The 23,753-nt window shown below is 40.7% G+C and overlaps 1 protein-coding gene across 1 annotated transcript in view; it reads right to left on the bottom strand.

Annotated features, from left to right (window-relative positions):
- Positions 1-23,753, bottom strand: part of ARHGEF3 (Rho guanine nucleotide exchange factor 3) — a 312,788-nt gene that overhangs the window by 151,871 nt on the left and 137,164 nt on the right. Inside the window, exon 4 of the mRNA XM_073351503.1 lies at positions 19,994-20,056. Within this exon, the coding sequence (XP_073207604.1) occupies positions 19,994-20,056 (63 nt within the window). The remainder of the gene's footprint in view (positions 1-19,993; positions 20,057-23,753) is intronic.

Genomic DNA, 23,753 nt, shown 5'->3' with positions numbered 1-23,753 from the left:
CAAACTAAGACCAAAATCAATAATAATGAAAAACCAAATGCTGCCATCTGATACATGCATTCTGCTCTCCTTTGGGCTAAATTTCACATTCTTTATTCAAATTTCCCATTGAAGTCAAAGAACATTTTGACTGAGTAAGGAATGCCTTTATTTGGGTCAGAGACAGATCTCATCTTATAGGAAACTTACCAGAAATGAAGAAATCTGAATACAGTTGATTATTAAGGAAATCACTTTTGTTATCTTTAAAAGCAGAAAAGGCCACTTAAGGATCATAACACTCATGGTGAACTTGCTAAATATACTAAATTGTCAAGATATACTCCCTCTATGTTCGTGTTTAATTTGAATGAGAAAAATAAAAGAGAAAGGACATTTGCCTTCAAGACGGTTTCTTTATTACATGTAGTTTGTGCTGGTATGTTCAGCCTATGCTATGTACATATTTGCTGCTATATTGAATAAAGATAGATAATAAAGGAAATGTTAGTCCTCCATGCTCCAGTAAGATACTATTCAGAAACAGACTGAAACCATGCAAGAGTAAAAAGGGAAGAGACATGGGGACATAGCCAGCATTGTATAAATTCTTTCAATAGAGTGCTCCTGGGTTTTATTTATTTAGGAATAAAGAGAGAATAATGTAACATAGCCCTGAGAGAAATAACACATGCCACTACTCCAAATAATACCAGAGTCAAGCATCTGTCTGTCCTAAAACAATCATATGATGGATTAATAATGGATTAAGGACAGTCACCTTATAATAAAATCTGAATCCAGATGGGGCACTGACCTCCAGTACGATAAGGGAATTATTACGAAGTCATGCATAATTCAAGCATACTGCATATACCCTACTGGCCAAGGCTAACAGTATCTCTAACATTAGCAGGTAACAGAAGTGAATTTAATAGAACAAAAAAGGCAGAAACAATATATATTTTAATTATCTCAACTCTGATAAGCAGAGATAAAAGTAATCCCCTTTAAGCTTTTAAGTCTGGCTTGTCATACCTTAGCAATCAAATACTAACTTTATTATTAGGTTTAATTAGGTCAAATAAATTTTCAATTATATTGACTTAAATATGTAATATGCGTTCTCAATGAGCATTAAAAGCAATCAAAATTAAGGAACTCTGAAGGATTCATGTAAATTACATATGAACCTGGATAACTTTCTGTTCATATTTCATAATGGGACACATTTTATTAACATTCAAATATAGAATAAAACTTCTAAACCGATCCATAGATATGAAGTCTTCTCTAGTTCAGAACCTGCTAAAACACTACTTTCTTTTTAAGGTTATTATCAGCAATGATAACTGTTATATGTTACCCAAAGAACAAACAAGTAACTTCTCTAATGCACAATAACTACTTTTCATAGGGAATTTTACTATGATTTTGACATTATGAAGTACAATAAAATTCATGCTACTAGTATCCATTCACTATAACCATACACAACTTCAAAGACAGCTTTATGGCAATACTCATGATGTATATGAGGGAAAATTTTCAGAAGACTAAATTTTCCATTTAGGCATGAGGATAAGTAGCCAGATTTGCAAAAGAGCTCAGCATATTGGATGCTGACCTATTCCGAAAATCTGCTGCCAAATGTGGGGCTGGTCTGTAACACTCGCTGTGGGGGCCGGTCTGTAACACTCGCTGTGGGGGCCAACCATAGTGCTACAAGCACTTTCCAAAAATATCAGTTTTCCCATTTTACAGAGGACATAAGTGAGGCATAGAGAGGTTACGTGGCTTGCCCGAGGTCACCCAGTAGGCCAGTAACTGACCTAGAAAACAACCCATGTCTCCAGAATCTCATTTCAGTGCTCTATCCATGAGGCCACAGTACTCTGAAGAGAAACATTGCACTGTGAATTTAAGAATGCACAATATTCAGTGTGCACTGTTTTTGATACATAGTCATTGCATCATCCATCACTGTAGTATGGGAGCTTATGAGTGTTAAGGATAGCTAACTAATAAATAGCGTTGCTGATAGATTCCATGCAGGTTTACAGCACAAGTTAAGTCCAACAAGATTCTAATGCTCAAAGGCACCTTAATATAGCAATAGTGGACAGAAATGTGGAAAGGAACAGGACACCAGAAGACTAGTGAGAGACACTTCAGGGCATACTTATAGAATGGAGAGGCATAATAACTGCACAAACAAAAATACAAAAGAGTAAATTTCAAGAGACTTTTAAATTACTGAGGGCTTGTATACACTACTACACAGGGTCGATTTAAGATACACAACTTCAGCTACGTGAATAGCGTAGCTGAAGTCAATGTACTTAGATCTACTTACAGCGGTGTCTTCACTGCGGTAAGTTGACAGCTGATGCTCTCCCGTCGACTCCGCTTGTGCTTCTCTGGTGGAGTACCGGCGTCGATGGGAGAGCGCTCAGCGGTCGATTTATCACGTCTAAACTAGTAAAATCGACCCCCGCTGAATCAATCACTGCCCTCCAATCCAGCGGGTAATGTAGACAAGCCCTCAGAAGCCAAAGATCCTTAAATGTCAGGCACATTGTACCATCTGTCACCAGTAGACGCCCAACTAACATTCACAGTTCCCCCTTTTACAATCATAATTTGGCTCACATTCCCTAGCTTTATCTGTTCCACACTCAGATCATTAGATTACAGTTCCCACCACTGTCTGGCTTAGTACTGTACAGCCAAACTAAAGTGTGCAACACTGTCTGAGATTGTACTCACAAAGACTGTTCTTCCCAGCAAGACTAATGAGAAAGTAGCCCTGCGCCGATGTATGTATGCAACGAAGTTTGAGAAGTCGTTTGCTGATCTTATTTGTGAGTGACAAAGGTGACTGAGTTTAGATGGGTTTCAGAGTAACAGCCGTGTTAGTCTGTCTTTGCAAAAAGAAAAGGAGTACTTGTGGCACCTTAGAGACTAACCAATTTATTTCAGCATGAGCTTTCGTGAGCTACAGCTCACTTCATCGGATGCATACCGTGGAAACTACAGTAGACATTATATACACACAGAGACCATGAAACAATACCCCCTCCCACCCCACTGTCCTGCTGGTAATAGCTTATCTAAAGTGATCATCAAGTTGGGCCATTTCCAGCACAAATCCAAGTTTTCTCACCCTCCGCCCCCCCCCCCCCCCGCCCACACACAAACTCACTCTCCTGCTGGTAATAGCCCATCCAAAGTGACCACTCTCTTCACAATGTGTATGATAATCAAGGTGGGTCATTTCCAGCACAAATCCAGGTTCTCTCACTCCCTCACCCCCCCCCCCCCCCAAACCACACACACAAACTCACTTTCCTGCTGGTAATAGCTTATCAAAAGTGACCACTCTCCCTACAATGTGCATGATAATCAAGGTGGGCCATTTCCAGCACAAATCCAGGTTTTCTCACACACACCCCCACCCCCATACACACACAAACTCACTCTCCTGCTGGTAATAGCTTATCTAAAGTGATCATTAAGTTGGGCCATTTCCAGCACAAATCCAGGTTTTCTCACCCTCCCCCCCCCCGCCCCACACACACACACAAACTCACTCTCCTGCTGGTAATAGCCCATCCAAAGTGACCACTCTCTTCACAATGTGTATGATAATCAAGGTGGGCCATTTCCTGCACAAATCCAGGTTCTCTCACCCCCTCACCCCTCTCCAAAAACCACACACACAAACTCAATCTCCTGCTGGTAATAGCTTATCCAAAGTGACCACTCTCCCTACAATGTGCATGATAATCAAGGTGGGCCATTTCCAGCATAGATCCAGGTTTTCTCACCCCCCCCCCACCCCCATACACACACAAACTCACTCTCCTGCTGGTAATAGCTCATCCAGTGACCACTCTCCCTACAATGTGCATGGTAATCAAGGTGGGTCATTTCCAGCACAGATCCAGGCTTTCTCACCCCCCAACCTGCCCCCCGGGAACACACACACACACACAGAAACTCACTCTCCTGCTGGCAATAGCTCATCCAAACTGACCACTCTCCAAGTTTAAATCCAAGTTTAACCAGAACGTCTGGGGGGGGGGGGTAGGAAAAAGCAAGGGGAAATAGGCTACCTTGCATAATGACTTAGCCACTCCCAGTCTCTATTTAAGCCTAAATTAATAGTATCCAATTTGCAAATTAATTCCAATTCAGCAGTTTCTCGCTGGAGTCTGGATTTGAAGTTTTTTTGTTGTAAGATAGTGACCTTCATGTCGGTGATTGCGTGACCAGAGAGATTGAAGTGTTCTCTGACTGGTTTATGAATGTTATAATTCTTGACATCTGATTTGTGTCCATTTATTCTTTTACGTAAAGACTGTCCAGTTTGACCAATGTAAATGGCAGAGGGGCATTGCTGGCACATATCACATTGGTGGATGTGCAGGTGAACGAGCCTCTGATAGTGTGGCTGATGTTATTAGGCCCTGTGATGGTGTCCCCTGAATAGATATGTGGGCACAGTTGGCAACGGGCTTTGTTGCAAGGATAGGTTCCTGGGCTAGTGGTTCTGTTGTGTGGTATGTGGTTGTTGGTGAGTATTTGCTTCAGGTTGCGGGGCTGTCTGTAGGCAAGGACTGGCCTGTCTCCCACCACTTTTGATAAGCTATTACCAGTAGGAGAGTGAGTTTGTGTGTGTGTTTTTTTGGAGGGGGGTGAGGGAGTGAGAGAACCTGGATTTGTGCTGGAAATGACCCACCTTGATTATCATACACATTGTGAAGAGAGTGGTCACTTTGGATGGGCTATTACCAGCAGGAGAGTGAGTTTGCGTGTGGGGGGGCGGAGGGTGAGAAAACCTGGATTTGTGCTGGAAATGGCTCAACTTGATGATCACTTTAGATAAGCTATTACCAGCAGGACAGTGGGGTGGGAGGGGGTATTGTTTCATGGTCTCTGTGTGTATATAATGTCTACTGCAGTTTCCACGGTATGCATCTGATGAAGTGAGCTGTAGCTCACGAAAGCTCATGCTGAAATAAATTGGTTAGTCTCTAAGGTTCCACAAGTACTCCTTTTGAGTTTAGATGGGTAGATTCACACATCTAGCAAAAGAATGGGTTTGGGGGAGGAATATCCAGGATACAGTAGGGGTGGTGGATTGAAAACTGGGGTGAATGACAACAGCAATAGTGGACAGAAATGTGGAAAGAAACAGGACACCAGAGGACTGCTGAGAGACACTATATGCCACAGATAGCATGAAGAGGCATAATAACTGCACAAACAGAAATACAGAATGCAGAGGATTGAGGAGAGGCACCATCTAATGGTCTGAACACAGAATGGAAATAGAGAACTCCTAAATTCTTAACTTAGCTCTACCACTGGCTCATTATATGACCTTGGAAGATTGAGTTAGCTCTCTGCTTCAGTTTCCTCATTCATAAAAAGAATTCTCTCTCTCAGGTTTTTATGAGCCAGTTTATTTAGATAATGTTTATAAAATAGAATATGTAAATCATTATGTAAACCTTATTATTAGACAATCAATTAAATGAGCAGAGCTATGCCTATGTACAGGTATGGTTCACAGGACCCATGCACAAACAAGATAAGGCCTTCCTGTACAGAGAGATGTGATTTGTTGAGATAGAAGCAGGTTGGATAATTCCCACATTTCTTCATATGCAGATATCTGAGTGTAATAGCCTTATACATGCATGTATCCACTCACAGAATTTTGCTGTTATAGCCTGCTGGCCACATGTATCACAGGTATATCTAATTACATGACATCAGGGGCTGATATTCCCAAAGCTGGCAATAAAATGTGCCATAAGTGCCCGCCTGCATGAGTTACTACTCCAGGTTATCAATCCATGGAGCACTCCTATCCCAATCCACTTCATCAAGCAAGTACAAAAAGTGTTTAAAAAACAACAACAATATGATTTGGCCACAATCCTCCTTGTGACAAATCAGCAGAGTTGCAAGCAATGCTTCCTGTGAGAATGAAAGGAAGCTCTGCCTTCATGACTGATTATTCAGTGGGAGACAGGTGGTCTGGCACTGGTAAGAGGCATTAAAAAATTAAAAACCTATTTTTAAAAAGGGATACTGCTAGTGGACTGATATAGATGTAAGCTGGCAAGAGACCCAGCCATCTGCAGCACAGATTCTGCTATCCACTTTATGGAACAGGAGTGACTCCAGGCTTTTAAGAAGTTTAACACCCCTATTTAGATACTTTTTTTTTTCTGGATAGATTTAGACTTAGGAAATAGCATCATTTACTCTAGTATGGAGACTGAGAGAAAAAACAAGGTAACTTCAGTGTAAGGAGTAAAAATGCTTGAAAAATAGAGGTGGATCAGTGAGCACAGCTGAACATAAACCTAGCCAGCCTACCAGTTATTGCAACCTGTAGCTTACGGAGCTTGGGTATAATAACAGCTAAGTGTTCAGCAGGCAGAACCTCATGTAAATTGCTCCATCATTCTGTGCAGCGGGAAGAGTGCTGCACAGGAAAGTTTAATATGTTTAATTATTAAATGCACATCCAGTTAATAAGCAAGATAATGAATCCTATTACAGAATCTGAGATTTACTTTCTGTAGAACTGTAAAAATAATAGAATCTAAACTAATAATAGGCATTACTTGTATTCAGTTTCTATATCCCTAGTCCTGGGGTTTAACTGTTCTATTACCCTGGCAGTGGGTGATCTCACTGAGGACATATCCATCTGTTATATGGCATATCACCACACTGGCATAATATAATATACCCGGCATACAACAGGCAGCTAGTCACTTACTATTTATTTGCTTTGGGCTAGTGCTCAGAGGCTCCAACCTGGATTTGGGCCCCACTGTGGTATGGAAACACAAAAATGGTCATTGCTTTGAAGCGTTTATAATATAAACAAAAATAGAAATAGATTTATTAGAGTAATAGATATCAAGTCAGCCTCTAAAGCAACATATTTGCAGTCAGGTTTTCACTGAAGTTGCAGGGACAGAATTAACAATTGTGTAGAGATCAGTTGTAAAATGTAATCGCAGAACATAAAAAAACTACTATTTCATAACAGCATAAATCCTATTAGGCTATTAGCAATTGAAATTAACTGTTCCCCCATCATAGCTTCTTACCAATGTGTCTTTATCATTAATTTTGGCAACACACTGACCCTTAAGACTAGTAACTAACCAGTACAGAAATTAAATAAATTTGTAGTATGTTGCTACCATAGGTTAGATGTAATTCAGTCGTTGAAAAATGTCAACTGCAAATACAGGTCTTAAATAGTTACAAAATTATATATTTTTAGATTTACAAAACATTATGTCCTTTGCCTACAGTATCAAATATATTTCTACCTAAAAGATATATTTTAGTTTACCAGTTAATATGATTTTTGTACTGGAAAAAAAGTAAAACAAATAGAAAACAAGTAACTATGACTATCAAGGAAGATGTTTTCTATGTTAATTTATTTGAAGTAAAATTGTAATGACGCCAAACTATTGAGGAGGGAGCTGGGATATGGAGTGGGGTAGAAGAAAAATTTAAACTGAACCTCTATTCAAATTATGTTTTTCCTTGGTTTAGAATGCAGGTTTGCCATTAGAAGAATTTTATATATTGCCGTTATAAACCAATATTAGCACAATATATTAGCAAAATAATAAATAACTTATTTATAAAATTTTAAATCACAAAGCAGTAGAAGGAAATGTGCATCTTGTGAGACAATTGCCCAAAATTATTTCCTGTGTCACATTCTACGATAACTCCATAGAATTTGTTCACTTTTTTCCATATTAAATAGTAGTTGCCACCTTGATGTGGTGTCCCACCAGACATTCCTTCATTACACCCTCTGATCCACCCATGAAAGGCACTGGCTGTACCACTACCTAGCACCAAAGGATAATCTGCAGGGACATCATAAATGCTTCTTTGCAGTATCTCGAGAACTTGAGGGCAGCTAATTACTTTCTTACCCAAAGGACCGGAAGTGGCTCCTATTTGACTGGCAGGACAAGTCATCAGAAAGTGCATAGGAATCTTTCCCAATTTGTTGCAAGCATGAAAAGCTGACAATACAGGACCCTGTTCTAGACCCTTATGTGACAACCATAGACCAAACCCTTACCCAAACCTAAAAGTGGGGTTTCAGGCTTGAGATTGCCTATCAGCCCAATTTACCATAGATTACTGCCATGACTGGAACAGCTGGAATCAACCGGACTCATGTTTGATTCTGAAACACAACTCTCAGAGCCAGAACTAAACAAACCTTGAGACAAATTATAACTGATGAAGGCAAGTGGCCAATAGCTGAGTAGATAATTACCCTGGTTTAGTGAAGGACAGTGCAGAGAGAAGAATTTAAAGGGACACTGGACGTTTTTAAATCTTGTTTTAATGTACCATAATGGCATTTAACCACAGCAATGAATTCAGGGTGGTAGAGGAATGGGGTGACAAGCTTAATGCTATGCCAAGTAAAAAGAAAAAAAAAAGTAGATGACTGGAGACCCTGTCCCTTCTCCAAGACAGATTTGGGATCACTGTCCACTATATCCTCGTGGGACAGTCACTAGCTGACATGCAAATGTTCTATGATAGACTCATACTGAGGTGATAACATCTTTGTCACACAGCAGCCCTGCAAGAAAAATTACCTCTAACTGCACTGAATTCTTGCAAAAGTGACACTTCCTCTCTACCTCTGCAAAAGTAGAAATACATTTAGGAATGTAGCCTGCAATTCTCTACAGGATGTCCTTCGGCCATCTGCAGTACAGGTCACAAACCACAAGCAAGTAAACATAAGGAAAAGTCACCCTAGGTTACTCCCCACTGATATCAACCTTGATGATATGTTAGGAGATAGTGTGAATTTACTAATTCCTTAGAAAATGTTTTCTGTCCATGATTTCTGCAAGATATCTTTCCCAGATAGATTGGATAAACAATTTGCAGTATATTATTCATGAACTAAACAATAATTCTGTTGGCTGTATGTAGTGTGCGATTGATCACGAACAGGGTGCCAGGCTCAAGGATTCTGCAAAGGAATGCAGGTATGCTATGCTGAGCTACTTTGATACCAGACTTGAATCCTACAGGTATGTACAATATAATTACTCTAAACCTTAGTAGGTGGATTTAATTAGTTTCAGTTAGAAAAGGAACAGAAAACTAGGGTCTGTGACAGAGAGGTCCTGTATGGAAAACTAGAACAGCCAGTCTTGGAGAGAAAATTCAGGCTGAAGTTTATGTTTTAGGGTTATTTTTTAAGTTAGCAATAAAGCCTAACCGCACAAAACGGGTTTTGTCTCTCTGTGGTATATGTATCCTTTGTTCAGGGGAGAGTGGGAACTTCACCTACTTTAAGTCACCTGGAATTTTACTGCTCCCTGGCTGGATAACAGAAGCTTTTTTTAAATTATTTATTTATTTAAAATATCAGAGAATAAATAGACACCAAATAGCAAGAAACAAAAAAATCTCGTTTGTGCAGCAATATTCTTGTTGATATACAAATGTGGCTACTGATGCAAAGCCACTCACCAAAGCTCAGTGTGAACAAAATGTCTTTGCATGAATGTCTGCAAATAGCAAACAACAAGGGTGTATGAATATTATTGAACTGAACATCGGTTCAGAACTTGAAAAGATTCACAAATACTGATCTGCAGTCTTAGGCCAGCCTTGTTACAGAGACTTGTTTTTAAATCCTTTCATAAACATGAAAGCCTATTCCCAATAGGGGAGAGTTTCAGCTGTCTCCAAAAACACACTTTTTTATTTAAAAAGTCAATGACATTAATGGTGGGCTAATTAATGGTGGCTGAGGAATGAGGGTACACAACAGGTTAAAATGGCACTGAAGGAACACACAGATTTTCTCCACAACTGCACACTGAAAAGTTCTGAATAAAATAGTCAATGGTAGCACCAATCATGAGCCAGCAAACAGGGTCCCAGAATATCTTTATGCATAAAATTCTTGTTTGAGAGCAGCCAACTCCCTCACAACTGCAGAAACGAGGGAGCAATCAATGAGAAATTGGTCAAGAGCGGCTCCAGTGTGAGATAGATGTCACTATGGTGAACCAGCAATGCCACTGACTACCAAGATGAGTTAGCAAAATAGCATATTTTTATACAGTCCTACAACCTATGTGAAAGAAGGCTGATTTGCGGGAAAAAGTACAATGATCTTTTTTCAGTGTATAAACATCTAACAACTCCTGGGGCTTCACTGTTTCCAATCCCTCATTCTCCTTTCCTACCTCCTTTTCCCCAGGCTCTTAACTCCCAACCACTTGAATAACAATTAATAATACTTTGTACTTCTATGGAGTCTTACATGGAGGATCTTAGAGCTCTCTATTCATAATGACTGTTCACACCACTTGTCTGAGATACAGAATTGTCCTCATTTTACAGATGGAGAAAACTGTATCACAAAGAGGTTACGTGACCTACCCACAGTCATTGGCAGGACTGGGAACAGAAACAAAGAGCATGTCTACACTCGCAGAGTTACAGCACTGGGAGTTACAGTGCTGCTCAGAGAGCGGTAAAGGGAAACTGCTGTTGTGTGTTCACGCAGTCAGTGGCCTGCGCAATAATGTGTTCACACCTGTGGCAGTTGCCATGGTATTCAGAGCATTGCACTCTGGGAGCTAACCCACAAAGCATTTCTTCCTCTTCTGCTGCTAAGAGTTGTGGGAAGATGGAGGAGGGTCGCAGGGCATCCTGGGTCTTGACCAAATGCCCCGTGATGCATTCCTTTGCATCCCAGCAATCCCTGTGCTTCCGTCCACATTTGGTGCCATCTTTCAATGGTTTGTGTACTGCGTGCTGCTAGACCGGTGCCGAGAAGGGGAGGCTCAGGAGCATGGGACACCCTTAATTCCTTTGGCTGTAAAAACTGAGGTGGAGCTGACGGACCAGGAGTCGGTGCTGGTGGAGCTGGCGGAGGCAGAGTCTGCTGGGGAATCTGCTGATGCACCAAAGGGTGTCCCTGGGGTGCAAGCTGGCTCAGCGGAGTAGGTGCCCCTGAGGTAGGCATTGTCAGGGAGGCTGGAGACCCCAGGAGGCTTGGTGCCAAGAGTGTCGACTGCAAAAGTGGCGCCACATGATCAAAGGATGGTGCCGCAGCCGCCGCTTGTAATCTCGGCACCACAGGAGCTCTTGGCACCACAGTGATCGAGGTGGCCGAGGGAGAGCTGAAAGAGGTGGGCAACTGAAAGCCCTGAGCCTCAGTAGCATATATGGGGGCAGCTGACTCACGGTCGGTGCCTGAGGTGCCGCACCTTAAGTGAAAGGTACTGAGCCGCGGAGCAGCAGTTACTGGAGATATGAGAGCCAGTTTTAACTTCTTCCCCGAGGAACGGCTCCTGAGTGGGGAGGAAGCTGGCTGTTTTTTTGGTTTGGCTTTGCCTCTGAAGGGTGTTACAGAGGTGTGCTGTCCAGGGTCAGACGCAGGTCTGAGAGAGTTTTCCAGAGCAGCATTTTAAGTCTGGGCTCCCTGTCCTTGCGGGTCCGCGCTTTCAGTTTGTCAGAGTGGATGCATTTTTGGGGTACATGAGACTCCCCCAAACAGCATACACACTGTGAATGCCAGTCTGAGATGGGAATGGCCTCATTACAGGAGGCGCATTTCTCGAAGCCTGGAGAACCAGGCATGTCTGTAACCCCAGAGGTGGGTTGGTTTTTTTTGTTTGTTTTTTAAAGAAATAAATGTAACAGTTAACGTATCTTAACTAAATAGTAACTCTAATGACTAAAAACAATCTAACTAAACTGAGAAACCAACTAACTAACTAATCTCAAAGAGCACTGCTGAACTCCGTCTCTAGCCAGGGACAGTAGGGAAGGAACTGAGGAGCCCGGGCTTTGCACGCGCTATTAGAACACTGACCGCTCGAGAGGCAGGCACAGCCCGTAGGGGTTCTGCTGTAGAAATCTCCGATCGAAGGCGCCGGGACACACCTTGACCTGAAGTGGAGCACCCACAGGGACAGCTCTCGAAGAAGAATATTTGTTGCTATGCTCAGGAGTGCAGTGCTTGTAATGATAGGAGGTGATTGTGATTGGTGCAGACGATACAATATGAAGGTTAAACATAATTGTATGCTGCTTTGCAGGGCTCTGTTTGCTTTCAATTAATAGAATAAAGATTACTTTCAAACCAACACAATTCTTCTTTAAAAGAACAACAACCAGAGGAGGGAGTCAAACAAACAAACAAAAAAAAACCATCAGCAGTGATGAGATGGGAGAAGGGAAGGCCCCAGGAGGAGGTGGGGTCCTGGGATGACTGAAGGTTTGTGTATGTCCAGGGATCATATCCCACCTTCTCCTTTGCAGTACAATGCAGCGGGTACTGTACTTCAGCAGGGCCAAACTGCAGAGGGATGGGTGTTGAGTGCAGTGGATGAGAGTCTGCAGTGCTGAACTGTGATGGGGGAGGACTGGAATGCCACAGGTATAGACTGGAACCAGGAGGTTCATAACAATGTGTTGGTGGTGTCTGGGGAGCATGAGAAAGTTTTGTAACAGTGGCTGCAGGGGAGGGCAGGTGCGAAGCTGCTCGGTTTGCAGATCTAGTATCACCTGGAGCGTGTCTGTTTGGCACTCCATAACATTTAAGAGCTATTTCGTGGCTTCATTCTGGCATGCTGCATTCTCCTTTCGGTCCCTCTTCTCACTGTCCCACCACTCCTTCAATTCCTGTTTCTCAGCAGTGGAGTGCATCATAACATCACGCAGAAAGTCCTCCTTAGTTCTTATTGGAAGCTTTCTAATTCTGCACAGCTGTTCAGCTGCCGATAAAAAAAGAGGGAGGTTGGGCTTCCACGGTCATCTCTGTGACGTTTAAACGCAACATTTTACAGAAGCAGTATTGTTTGCAACACAGAGAACACTGATTAAGTGATTTAAAACACAGCCAGTACTCTCACACCTGTCACTAACTGGCTGACCCAAGCAAGCACACATGAGCCACAAGACCCCCCAAATGGCGAGTAGCCACAGGGGTAGGGTAAATCACTCTTCCTGGATCCTGCTGTACACAGGGCACATGGCTCTTTGAGAGAGACAGCACTGTAGGGGTGGCCTGATAATCATTCCTGTCCCCACATTTTCCACAGGATATAATCATTACGGAAGATATCTTGCTGCTGAGGGTGAGCAGGAAATCAAGGGAGGGTCTTCTCCAAGACTGCGGCTTCCGCCCTGGCCCCATGCAGCTCACCTGTGGCAAGAAACAAAGGAGCTCTGCCGAAGAACCTGCAGCAGCGGATTGCCCAGTATCTCCATGAGAGTTTCCTCAAGATCTCTGAGGCAGATTCCCGTGAAGTGAAGGAGTCAATCAACAGTCTGTTCTGATGCTCAGATTAGGCATGTGGTGGGAGACAAGCCTGCTTTCTGTAACCCTCCTGCCTCCAACAACTTGCTTCAGCAATTTCCAAAATCAAATCCACTTACCAGGGGTCTCAACTTCTGATTGCACTTTGCCAAGATACAACTGCTGTTACTGGCTAGCCTCCTCCGGGGTAGAAAAGAGCTCCTGGCTGCATGCCTCTGTGACCTCCAAGTCATGCCTCTGGGTTCCCCTTCCACTCCAAATCCTCATCCAAGATTTCCTCCTCCTGGCTTGGTCCACACTTGACTGGCACGCAAGCCACCGAAGTATCCACAATGGTCTTTGCAGTGGAGGTGGGGTCACCGCCAAATATCATGTCCAGCTCTTTGTAGAACCAGCAGGCGTAGCGTGGGCGCAGCGGTTTGCCTCCCGTGCCTTGTGGTAAGTGTTCTGCAGCTCCTTCACTTTGACCCTGAATTGCAGTGTGTCCCAGTCGTGGTCTCTTTCTGTCACGCATAATGAAATGTATCCATAGGTATCATAATTCCTATGCCTGGAGTGCAGCTGGGACTGGACAGCCTCCTCTCCCCAAATGCTGATTAGGTCCAGCAGCTCAGCATTGCTCCAATAGGGGATCGCCTGGTGCATGGAGCAGGCATGGCTACCTGGAAAGATGTGAGAGCACTGCAAGTATCACCGAGCAAACAGGAAGGGGACTTTCAAAATTCCAAAGGAATTTACGGGGTGGGAATGATGGTTGGTCACCTGAGGGTAGGGCAGCAGAGTTCAAACTGATGACCAGAGAGGCGAGAACAGGCATTGTGGGACTCCTCCCAGAGGCCAATCGCAGCGCTGTAATCGACCCCAGAGTCTACACTGGCACCACAGTGCTGTAGCCCCGGTGCAAAAAGCTCTATGCCTCTCGTTGGGGTGGTTTTTTTAAAGCGCTGCAACTGCGCAGTTTCTGCGAACTAAGTGGCTTGGCAGTGTGTACACCTCGGGATTTACAGCGCAGAAAGCGGCTTTACAGCACAGAAACTTGCCAGTGTAGACAGGGCCTTAATCTATTAACTCCAAGCACTGGGCCACATTCCCATCCTTTGCACATAAGCAAAACAATCCTGTCATTGGGCATTACACCTTCAGACACCTCAGGTGTCGTCTTATTTAACAGTGTTACAACACCTTTTCAGTAACATTTAATTTACAAAGGCCATTCTGGAAACACATACTGTTCACAAAAAGAAGAGAACATTACTTTTGTTCTACATGCAAAGCACCTGTTAGTAGAAGATATTCTGGGAATTATATCAAATACTGTACATTCACATAAATACCGTTTCTTCAATGGTATGCAATGTTGTTAAAGATCTAGTGTAAAACTATTGTCAAGATGAAAATTATGGTAAGTCAAAGTTCCTGAAGCTAGTCAGATAACTGGCAAAAAGAAACATCAACTTTTAGTTCACAGGTAGTATCCAAGGGGGAAAAATGCCCTCTCTTTTCAAAACTTTACCTTGGTACGTACAGCTAAGTGCAAATGGTTCATTCCCCAACTACCCTTAATTAGCCCATCTCTAACACCAGTGCCTTTTGAAATAAAGTGTTAGAATCAGCTAAAATTCTCCCCCACTGGGAAAACTGTTTTGTACTCATAAAAGGATTAAAAAAAGAAGTGTTCACATTTTTCACAGCCACTTATTCAGTGACATTTAGAGAGTCTACAATACTTAATGAGAAAGCAATTTCATTATACTGTTAAGAAAGCTTTAACTCAACGCTAACAAAAATCTTAGAAACTTTCAGAATGTCTCATTTAACCCTTTGAGAAAGCCATTTACAAACCTATGCACTCCTGAAAACTTATCCAACAAGGTATCCCATTAAGGGGTTGAAAAAAGGCATCTCTACAAATAATTTTCAAGTCTACAGATGTGGAAAGCCTGCATCCTGCTGATAACACTGAAAAGCATTTTCATTTGCCAGTAAGACCAAAAACTGCATGGTTATGTCATGTTCAACACAGCAGGTAACCATCTTTTGTAGTCTGAGAATAAGAAACTGTACTTGACCAGAGTTTATTATGAAATATATGACATGGTAACAAAACTAAGTGAAAATTCCATTGCATCGTAAACATCCAGTGAGGCCTTCAACATAGGAGTATCCTTAAATGACCATTATACACTATAATTATATGCTCCAATCCTATGAGCTGGTGAGCACCATTCTCTGAGTAGGGTTAGATGAAACAGGGGTAGCACTTGTGCAGCTGCAGCCTTAAAGGTGTAAGCCATTTCCTAGTGCCAACAAAGTCCATTGGCTTGAGTTGGAATTAAAGATACTCACAGGAGGCACTTTGCACCTTGCCAGATCAGGCCAATGATTATGAATTATGGAGACAAAAGTTATACGAAAGAGCTAGGGTTGGGGATGCTTTACCGCTTTTTGTATTTGGATGAATTAAATAAATTGTTTAATGCTCATGAACATGAGGAAAAAGAGCAACAGTCAGATGTGGATCAGGCCCTTCAAAGGGATTTTCACATATAATTCTTCAAATCTTCTTCAGTCTTGATCTAAGTGACATCTAGAATACTGGACCAAAAACCAGAGGTGAGTCTAAACAAATCTGAAACAGTCTAGAAGGAATCTACATTGTAACTCAGACTTTCTGTAGGTACCTTCAATGTATATATTACACTAACAGACTCTACAGCAAGAATTCACAATTACTTTTATAGCAAGGACCACAATTTAGCAGAGGTTGTCTCACAGACCAACTACCTAACCATTTACAGTTACATGGACCACCTTCCCTCCAATTCACATTTATATACTGTGCCTGTGGCAATGATAGCAATTGTTTACATGGGAAAGAAATATTAGGAAAATATGTGAAGGTATTTTTGAATAGGATTTGGCAACTAGAAATGAAAAAGAGCCATCTCATCAGCCAGCATTCTGCAAATGACCAGTGATCCATGGACCACAGCTGGATAGCTGCTCCTCTAGTCTCTTTCTAGATTTAAACTCCTTTGGCAAATTCAGAGGTGATGTGTTGTGTACATTAGATCACCGAGCACTAAGGCCTTGCCCAAACACAGAAATTGTACTACTTTAACTACAGTTAAACCTCTCTAGCAAGCACACAGCTATAATGATATAAAAGTGCTTATATATTGGTATAGTTTATTCCCATACAGCAAAGAGAATAAACTAGAGTGTCCTAAGCACTTTTATAGTGGTATAACTACAGCCCCACTGCAAATTGAACAAATTTTTATTTCAGTAGAAGTCACTCTCCACATCTGGAATTCACCATTACAAAATGTGCGTAGACCAGGTCAAGGGCCATTTTACGGTAACCTAAAGTGGTTGAAAACTTGGAATTTCCATTCTGAAATTTCGTTTCATCCTGAATCAGAACAAAAAGTCAAAATTTTGAAATTTCCCACAAAAATGAAACTTCTGAAAAATTTTATTTCAGAAGTATCAAAATGACCTTATCAAAATGCTTTATTTTAACAAGGTCAGAGTGCTTCATTTTGAATATATTATTACTATACCAAAAAAGCACTTCAATAATTTGTCATAGAAAATGTTGATGAAATTGATACATCTATGAAATGAATCAGCATTTTCCAATGGAAACCCGTTGGCTGGAAAATGTGCAACAAACTCTACAGTAATTTAGACACTGTTAGAAATACTTACACCTACACTGTTTATGTCTAAGGGAGTATAAGGAGGAGGGGGGGTATTTTAAATTACACTGTCTTACAGAACTTTGGGTGCAAGGTACACTTAAACTCTCTTGTACTCAGACAGCCTTGGAACAAATTGTAGCCACTCTAAGAAAGTCTAAGTTAGGGAAAGGAGTTCTAAGTTACACATCCTTGTTGAATTTGACCCATCGCGTTCTTCTAACAAAATTCTGTAAAAATCCTAAATTACATTAAAAAGGTGATAATTATCAGTATGTTCACTTTTAAACATAATTGTTCTTTCAAACATAAATGACAATTATACCTAACAGTTAGCAAGTCTGAAAATTTTTCTTTTTGAAGATGGTCCTTATGTGTAGATCTAAAATCAGCACCAGATGAAAACCTCTAGGGACAATTTATCCCAAAAGAGCCACACATGCTTATCTTCTAAAGGTGACTTAAGTGAGGTCTATTTATAAGCCAATAACTCCTAAATGTGCTCCTGATCTACTGTGTTTCAGATGCTGGTGCTCTAAAATGGGCATTTTTAGCATAATACTTCATTAATTCAATTTCTACTGTCTGAAAAAGCACTTAACTAAATGTCCATTTCAGTAGTGCAAGTTACTCTTGAGTATAAGTAAAATAACTCATATCCAGTAACTTTCCCTGACGCAAAGCTGACGCAGAGCCATATGGTGACACATGTTTGTATAAATATACCTGCTACTTTACAAGTGTCAGTGAAAAATCTCTGGAAACAAGATCACTTTGACAATTTGGGACAGTATCTAAATGATTTTGGTACCACTGAAGACACCCACAACGCTGACTTGTATAAGATGGCCAAATACTTGTAGACGGTGATATTTATAACCATGTGTGACCAAGACAGTTTCAAGTGTGTTACATCTTTACAATGCCACAGCAGCCCAAGAACTGAATATCTTTCTTAATGGACATCGCTTGAAATACAGATCCCCAACCAGTCTACCTCAGAGTAACCCTAGATGTAATATTTCTCACATATCTTAGCCACCTGAGAAAAACTGTGGCTAAAGTAAAAAGAAAAGGAGTACTTGTGGCACCTTAGAGACTAATAAATTTATTTGAGCATAAGCTTTCATGAGCTACAGCTAACTCGGCTGCTACTCTGAAACCTGTGGCTAAAGTGAGGTCGTGTAATAACCTTCTAAGCAAATTGGCTGGCACATCATGGGGAGAATGAAGCACTCATGAAATTTGATTCATCTGACATAGATTATTTTGGGTGCTGCATTTATATAATGGAATAACTCATTTTAGAATAATAAATTGTATTATTTTCTTGTACCCAGGAGAAATATAAATATGTTTCAGATAAATGTATTTTCAGTTAGGCCCATTCTGTGCCTGAAAACAACAGAAAGGCACAATGAAAAAAACCTTCTCGTTAGCTGTAGTTCTGGCTAAAGTGAGAACTACTGAATAAACAGAATTTATATATATCTGGGGTGTGAGTCTATGAGAGTGCCTCTTAGTCAGATACTCATAAGGAACAAAAACACATTTCTGACAGTGAGAAATTTGATAAAAAGTTGTATAGCCCTCACGTGCCACTGAATATTAACAGTAAAGAGGCACCACCAACTTGAAAGCTAATCCATAATTTAGAAAAGTGAATGCAAAGTTGTTTCAGGCACCACACCTGGTCCTGAAAAATCCTGTCATGTTATGTGGTGGTACAATCCAAATTTTCTATTTTTTAAAATTACTTTCTCCTCACCATACAGTGTGAAATATCTGCAGCAAAAGGAGAAACTGACTAAATGAGTACAGGAGAAAACACTGAAAATGATTAAAACACAAAACAAACACACTGAGAAAGGAAAAAATCTCCCGCTAATTCAGTTGCAGAAATATTAAATGTTATTTTCAGAGAGAAGTGTGATTTTTAATCTGACAATGTCTCTTAAAGCGTAAGAATCTCCTCATGTCAGAATTATAACCTTTGCATGAAAAATAATAGGCATTTCAATTTATTGTGTACTTGTCCTCACTAAAATCCTGATCCAACAGCCATTGAAGTCAATGGGAATCTTTCAGCTCCTGAAGCTAAATAGTGTTTTAAAGTAAGCAGACACCGATCAGTGCAGTAAAATCATCATTTATATAAAAATGAAATCAGTGTTACCAAATAAGGCTACTGGATATCTCAAATTTATTTACAGAAACAGTTTTGGGGTTGGGGTTTTTGGGGGTAGCCCTAAGGAGGAGACAGGAAGAACAGAGGAGAATCAGCCAATTAGAAACAGCTTATTTGAACAAAAAAACTGTACACATTTAAAAACTGCATCCTTTATGTAAAAGCTGGCTTCTGGATGTCAGAAATATTCCACAGAACAATCACAATACAGGTCTTCACTAACGATGCACTTAGCTCTCACTATTGCACTAATACCAAGGTTATACACTTTGAAACAACAAAAAGAAAAGGAGTACTTGTGGCACCTTAGAGACTAACCAATTTATCTGAGCATAAGCTTGTATCCACAGTATGCATCCGATGAAGTGAGCTGTACCTCACGAAAGCTCATGCTCAAATAAATTGGTTAGTCTCTAAGGTGCCACAAGTACTCCTTTTCTTTTTGCGAATACAGACTAACACGGCTGTTACTCTGAAACCTTTCTAACAACAGTCTATTCTACTGACATTATTATCCTCCAATTATTACACTATAGGATCAGGACATTTTCAGTCTAGTTGGCAATGATATACGTTAAATTTAAGTAGTATGCAAAACTACAGTTATTTCAGGCCATGAATGAACAGACTGCAGCTGAAATGGCCAATGTACCTTTGTTTCAGGAAACAACAGGATATCCGCATTTTAGTTCAAGACAAAAAAAAAAAAAAAAAAAACCCGCTAAAGAAATTACTCACTCTTGCATCAAGGCTGCAGATACTGATTGCATCTTCATCTTGGGTACTCTGTTTCCGTTTCTTCTGTAAAATAAAATGGAAAGAAAAGCTCAGACATTGGTAAAGATTACCAAGTTGCCAGGAAGAAGATCTTGAAACAGATAAGTAAGCATGTAACAGATATCACAAAATAATACTTTAATCATTTGTTCTTTCTTTACGCATATTAATAGTTCAAGAGGATAACAGCTACATGTGACTATTAGTTCTATATTCACTTGTTTGTGCCATTGTTTTCTTATTGGCATATTCTATCTAGCTACTATATATTAGGGTCTGCTTCCTCTTCCTATCCTCCCACCTCCTCATATCACCTCACAGTAATCCAAATTATAAACCCCAGTTTTAGGCATAATTCAGAGGTAGTATAATAATTAGCTGCATGAATCAAACTTGCCATGGCTATTTGTTCATAAAAGGATACGGGATCTTCAGCTTCCATGTAGGCACCCACCAGATACCTATTTTAACCTGACAGAGGGGGATGGTAGCTCTGTCAGAGCTGCATACCCTCTCCAGTAGTCATTTTAACACAAAACATCTTAATGAGAAGTTAGTGAGAACTTTTTGACTGAAACGTATTGCTCAGATACTGAGCAGTCATTTAAAGACAGGTGCACTCTACTATTATGTTTAAATTCCTTGTTGTGACTTCAGAAGGGTGATTCAAAGAAGAATTGAACTCCTGACCAAAAGAAGTGCTTCAGCCACCACAACCTAATGGGAATGTTCTGTTCTCTTACTACTATCATGCTTCAGCAAAGTAGAAGCCAAAACCTACCAGCCCAAATCCAACAGTTTCACTTCAAGCATAGTTACTGCTGCCCAGCACCAAATTACTCTGCGCAGAAGCAAATATTCTTGTACTGTATTTGTTTGCCTGACTGGGTCCTTATGTAATTTTCAAATGCCCTGTGCTTATTCCATTTCTGAATGTGATCAGTTTCACAAGGCTGCTATTACTTTCCACTTACAAGTCTTCCCTAATGATGATTGAGATTGTGTTTGAGTTTTCCTTTTATGAATTGTTAGAACACTATGCACTCCATGAAACACACACAAAAACCCTGCATATTATTATAGTTTAATTAATTATGCCCCAAATACGCTAATAGTTGTACTACTGGTAAAGACAATGGGTAAAATTTTCAAAAATGCCTAAATCATTTTGAAAATGAGTTTAGGCTCCTAAGTCACATGGGCTCTTTACATTATATTGTTATATTGAAAATATTTTACTTCTAACCAAAACCATGAGAGAAACACTTACACATTGTGCATTGCATGCAGTTTGACAAGACAATATGAATGTTTTATATTAAAATTACTTAAAATACAGAAATAAAAGTTTATTGTGTTTGCGTGTGCATGTGTGCATGCACGTGTGCACACACAGTTGACATTACGTCTTTCCAATATATAAATTTCAACAAACAAATGCTATCTCCAAATAGCCAACATGGCAAAGTTTGAAAAACAAGTGAATTTATACCACAAGAATTATATTAAAATATATTTGGCTTTTTGGTAAATAGGTCAGTGATCCCATTCTGTCACATATTCACTTTTTTTGTTTTGTGACATGACAGATATGCTTCTGAAGTCTTCACACAAGTTCATCACAAGAGAATTCTCTATGCCCAGTGAAAAACAAATAGTATGAAAAAACATTTAACAGAGCTCTGCATTTTCTATTGCACCAAACTGATTTAGGAAACAAGAGAAGTCAGTACATTTGATCCTTATTTATCCAGCTGTGTTGTCTTCCTTGTCAAACAGAGATAAGTGTTTGAGATAACAGAAGATTTATTTCCCAGTCTGTGAATTCTATGTGTGGTAAAGAAGGTAAGCAAAAACATATAGATGACACATTGGGCCCCAGTTTTATGGCAAGGCCCAAGTTTAAGTAAAATTCAAGAATGTTTTACTTCTCACTGAAGTATCTGAATATTACACATCTTTAAAGAAAGCCCCTCAAAGCAGTGACAGTCTATATTCTTATAGGTCTGCACACTCTTACAGCGACATATAGAAATAATTATAATTCACCTGTATGGCTTAATAGTGGTAAAACAATAAGGTAGCTTGACCCTTGTAGTCAATATCGCTGATTCCTACCTTACAGTCAGAGATAAAGCAATGAAAGAACAGCTGCTTTGGAAAAGATACAAGAAGACGCGAGACAAAAAACAAAGCTGAAAAATGCAGTGTAGCTGTAAAAAGAAAAGGAGTACTTATGGCACCTTAGAGACTAACCAATTTATTTGAGCATAAGCTTTCGTGAGCTACAGCTCACTTCATCGGATGCATACTGTGGAAACTGCAGAAGGCATTATATACACAGAGACCATGAAACAATACCTCCTCCCATCCCACTCTCCTGCTGGTAATAGCTTATCTAAAGTGATCACTCTCCTTACAATGTGTATGATAATCAAGTTGGGCCATTTCCAGCACAAATCCAGGTTTTCTCATCCTCTGCCCCCCCCCCCACACACACACACAAACTCACTCTCCTGCTGGTAATAGCCCATCCAAAGTGACCACTCTCTTTACAATGTGTATGATAATCAAGGTGGACCATTTCCAGCACAAATCCAGGTTTTCTCACACACACACACACCCCCCCACACACACAAACTCACTTTCCTGCTGGTAATAGCTCATCCAAACTGACCACTCTCCTTACAATGTGTATGATTGTCAAGGTGGGCCATTTCCAGCATAAATTCAAATTTAACCAGAACGTCTGGGGGTGGGGGTAGGAAAAAACAAGGGGAAATAGGCTACCTTGCATAATGACTTAGCCATAGGGCCTAATAACATCAGCCACACTATCAGAGGCTCGTTCACCTGCACATCCACCAATGTGATATATGCCATCATGTGCCAGCAATGCGCCTCTGCCATGTACATTGGTCAAACTGGACATTCTCTATGTAAAAGAATAAATGGACACAAATCAGATGTCAAGAATTATAACATTCATAAACCAGTCGGAGAACACTTCAATCTCTCTGGTCACGCAATTACAGACATGAAGGTCGCTACCTTACAACAAAAAAACTTCAAATCCAGACTCCATCGAGAAACTGCTGAATTGGAATTCATTTGCAAATTGCATACTATTAATTCAGGCGTAAATAGAGACTGGGAGTGGCTAAGTCATTATGCAAGGTAGCCTATTTCCCCTTGTTTTTTCCTACCCCAACCCCCCCGACGTTCTGGTTAAACTTGGATTTATGCTGGAAATGGCCCACCTTGATAATCATACACGTTGTAAGGAAAGTGGTCAGTTTGGATGAGCTATTACCAGCAGGAGAGTGAGTTTGTATGTGTATGGGGGTGGGGGGGTGAGAAAACCTGAATTTGTGCTGGCAATGGCCCACCTTGATTATCATGCACATTGTAGGGAGAGTGGTCTCTTTGGATAAGCTATTATCAGCAGGAGAGTGAGTTTGTGTGTGGGTGGGGTTTTTTTTGGGGGGTGTGTGAGAAAACCTGGATTTCTGCTGCAAATGGCCCACCTTGATTTTCATACACATTGTAAGGGGAGTGGTCACTTTGGACAAGCTATTACCAGCAGGAGAGTGAGTTTGTGTGTGTGGTTTTTGGAGGGGGGGGTGGGGGGTGAGAAAACCTGGATTTGTGCTGGAAATGGCCCTCCTTGATTATCATACACATTGTAAAGAGAGTGGTCACTTTGGATGGGCTATTACCA

This window comes from Lepidochelys kempii, chromosome 7 (genome assembly GCF_965140265.1).
Source record: "Lepidochelys kempii isolate rLepKem1 chromosome 7, rLepKem1.hap2, whole genome shotgun sequence".
Classification (NCBI taxonomy): Eukaryota; Metazoa; Chordata; order Testudines; family Cheloniidae; genus Lepidochelys; species Lepidochelys kempii.
This window is presented reverse-complemented; position numbering and strand designations above follow the sequence as displayed.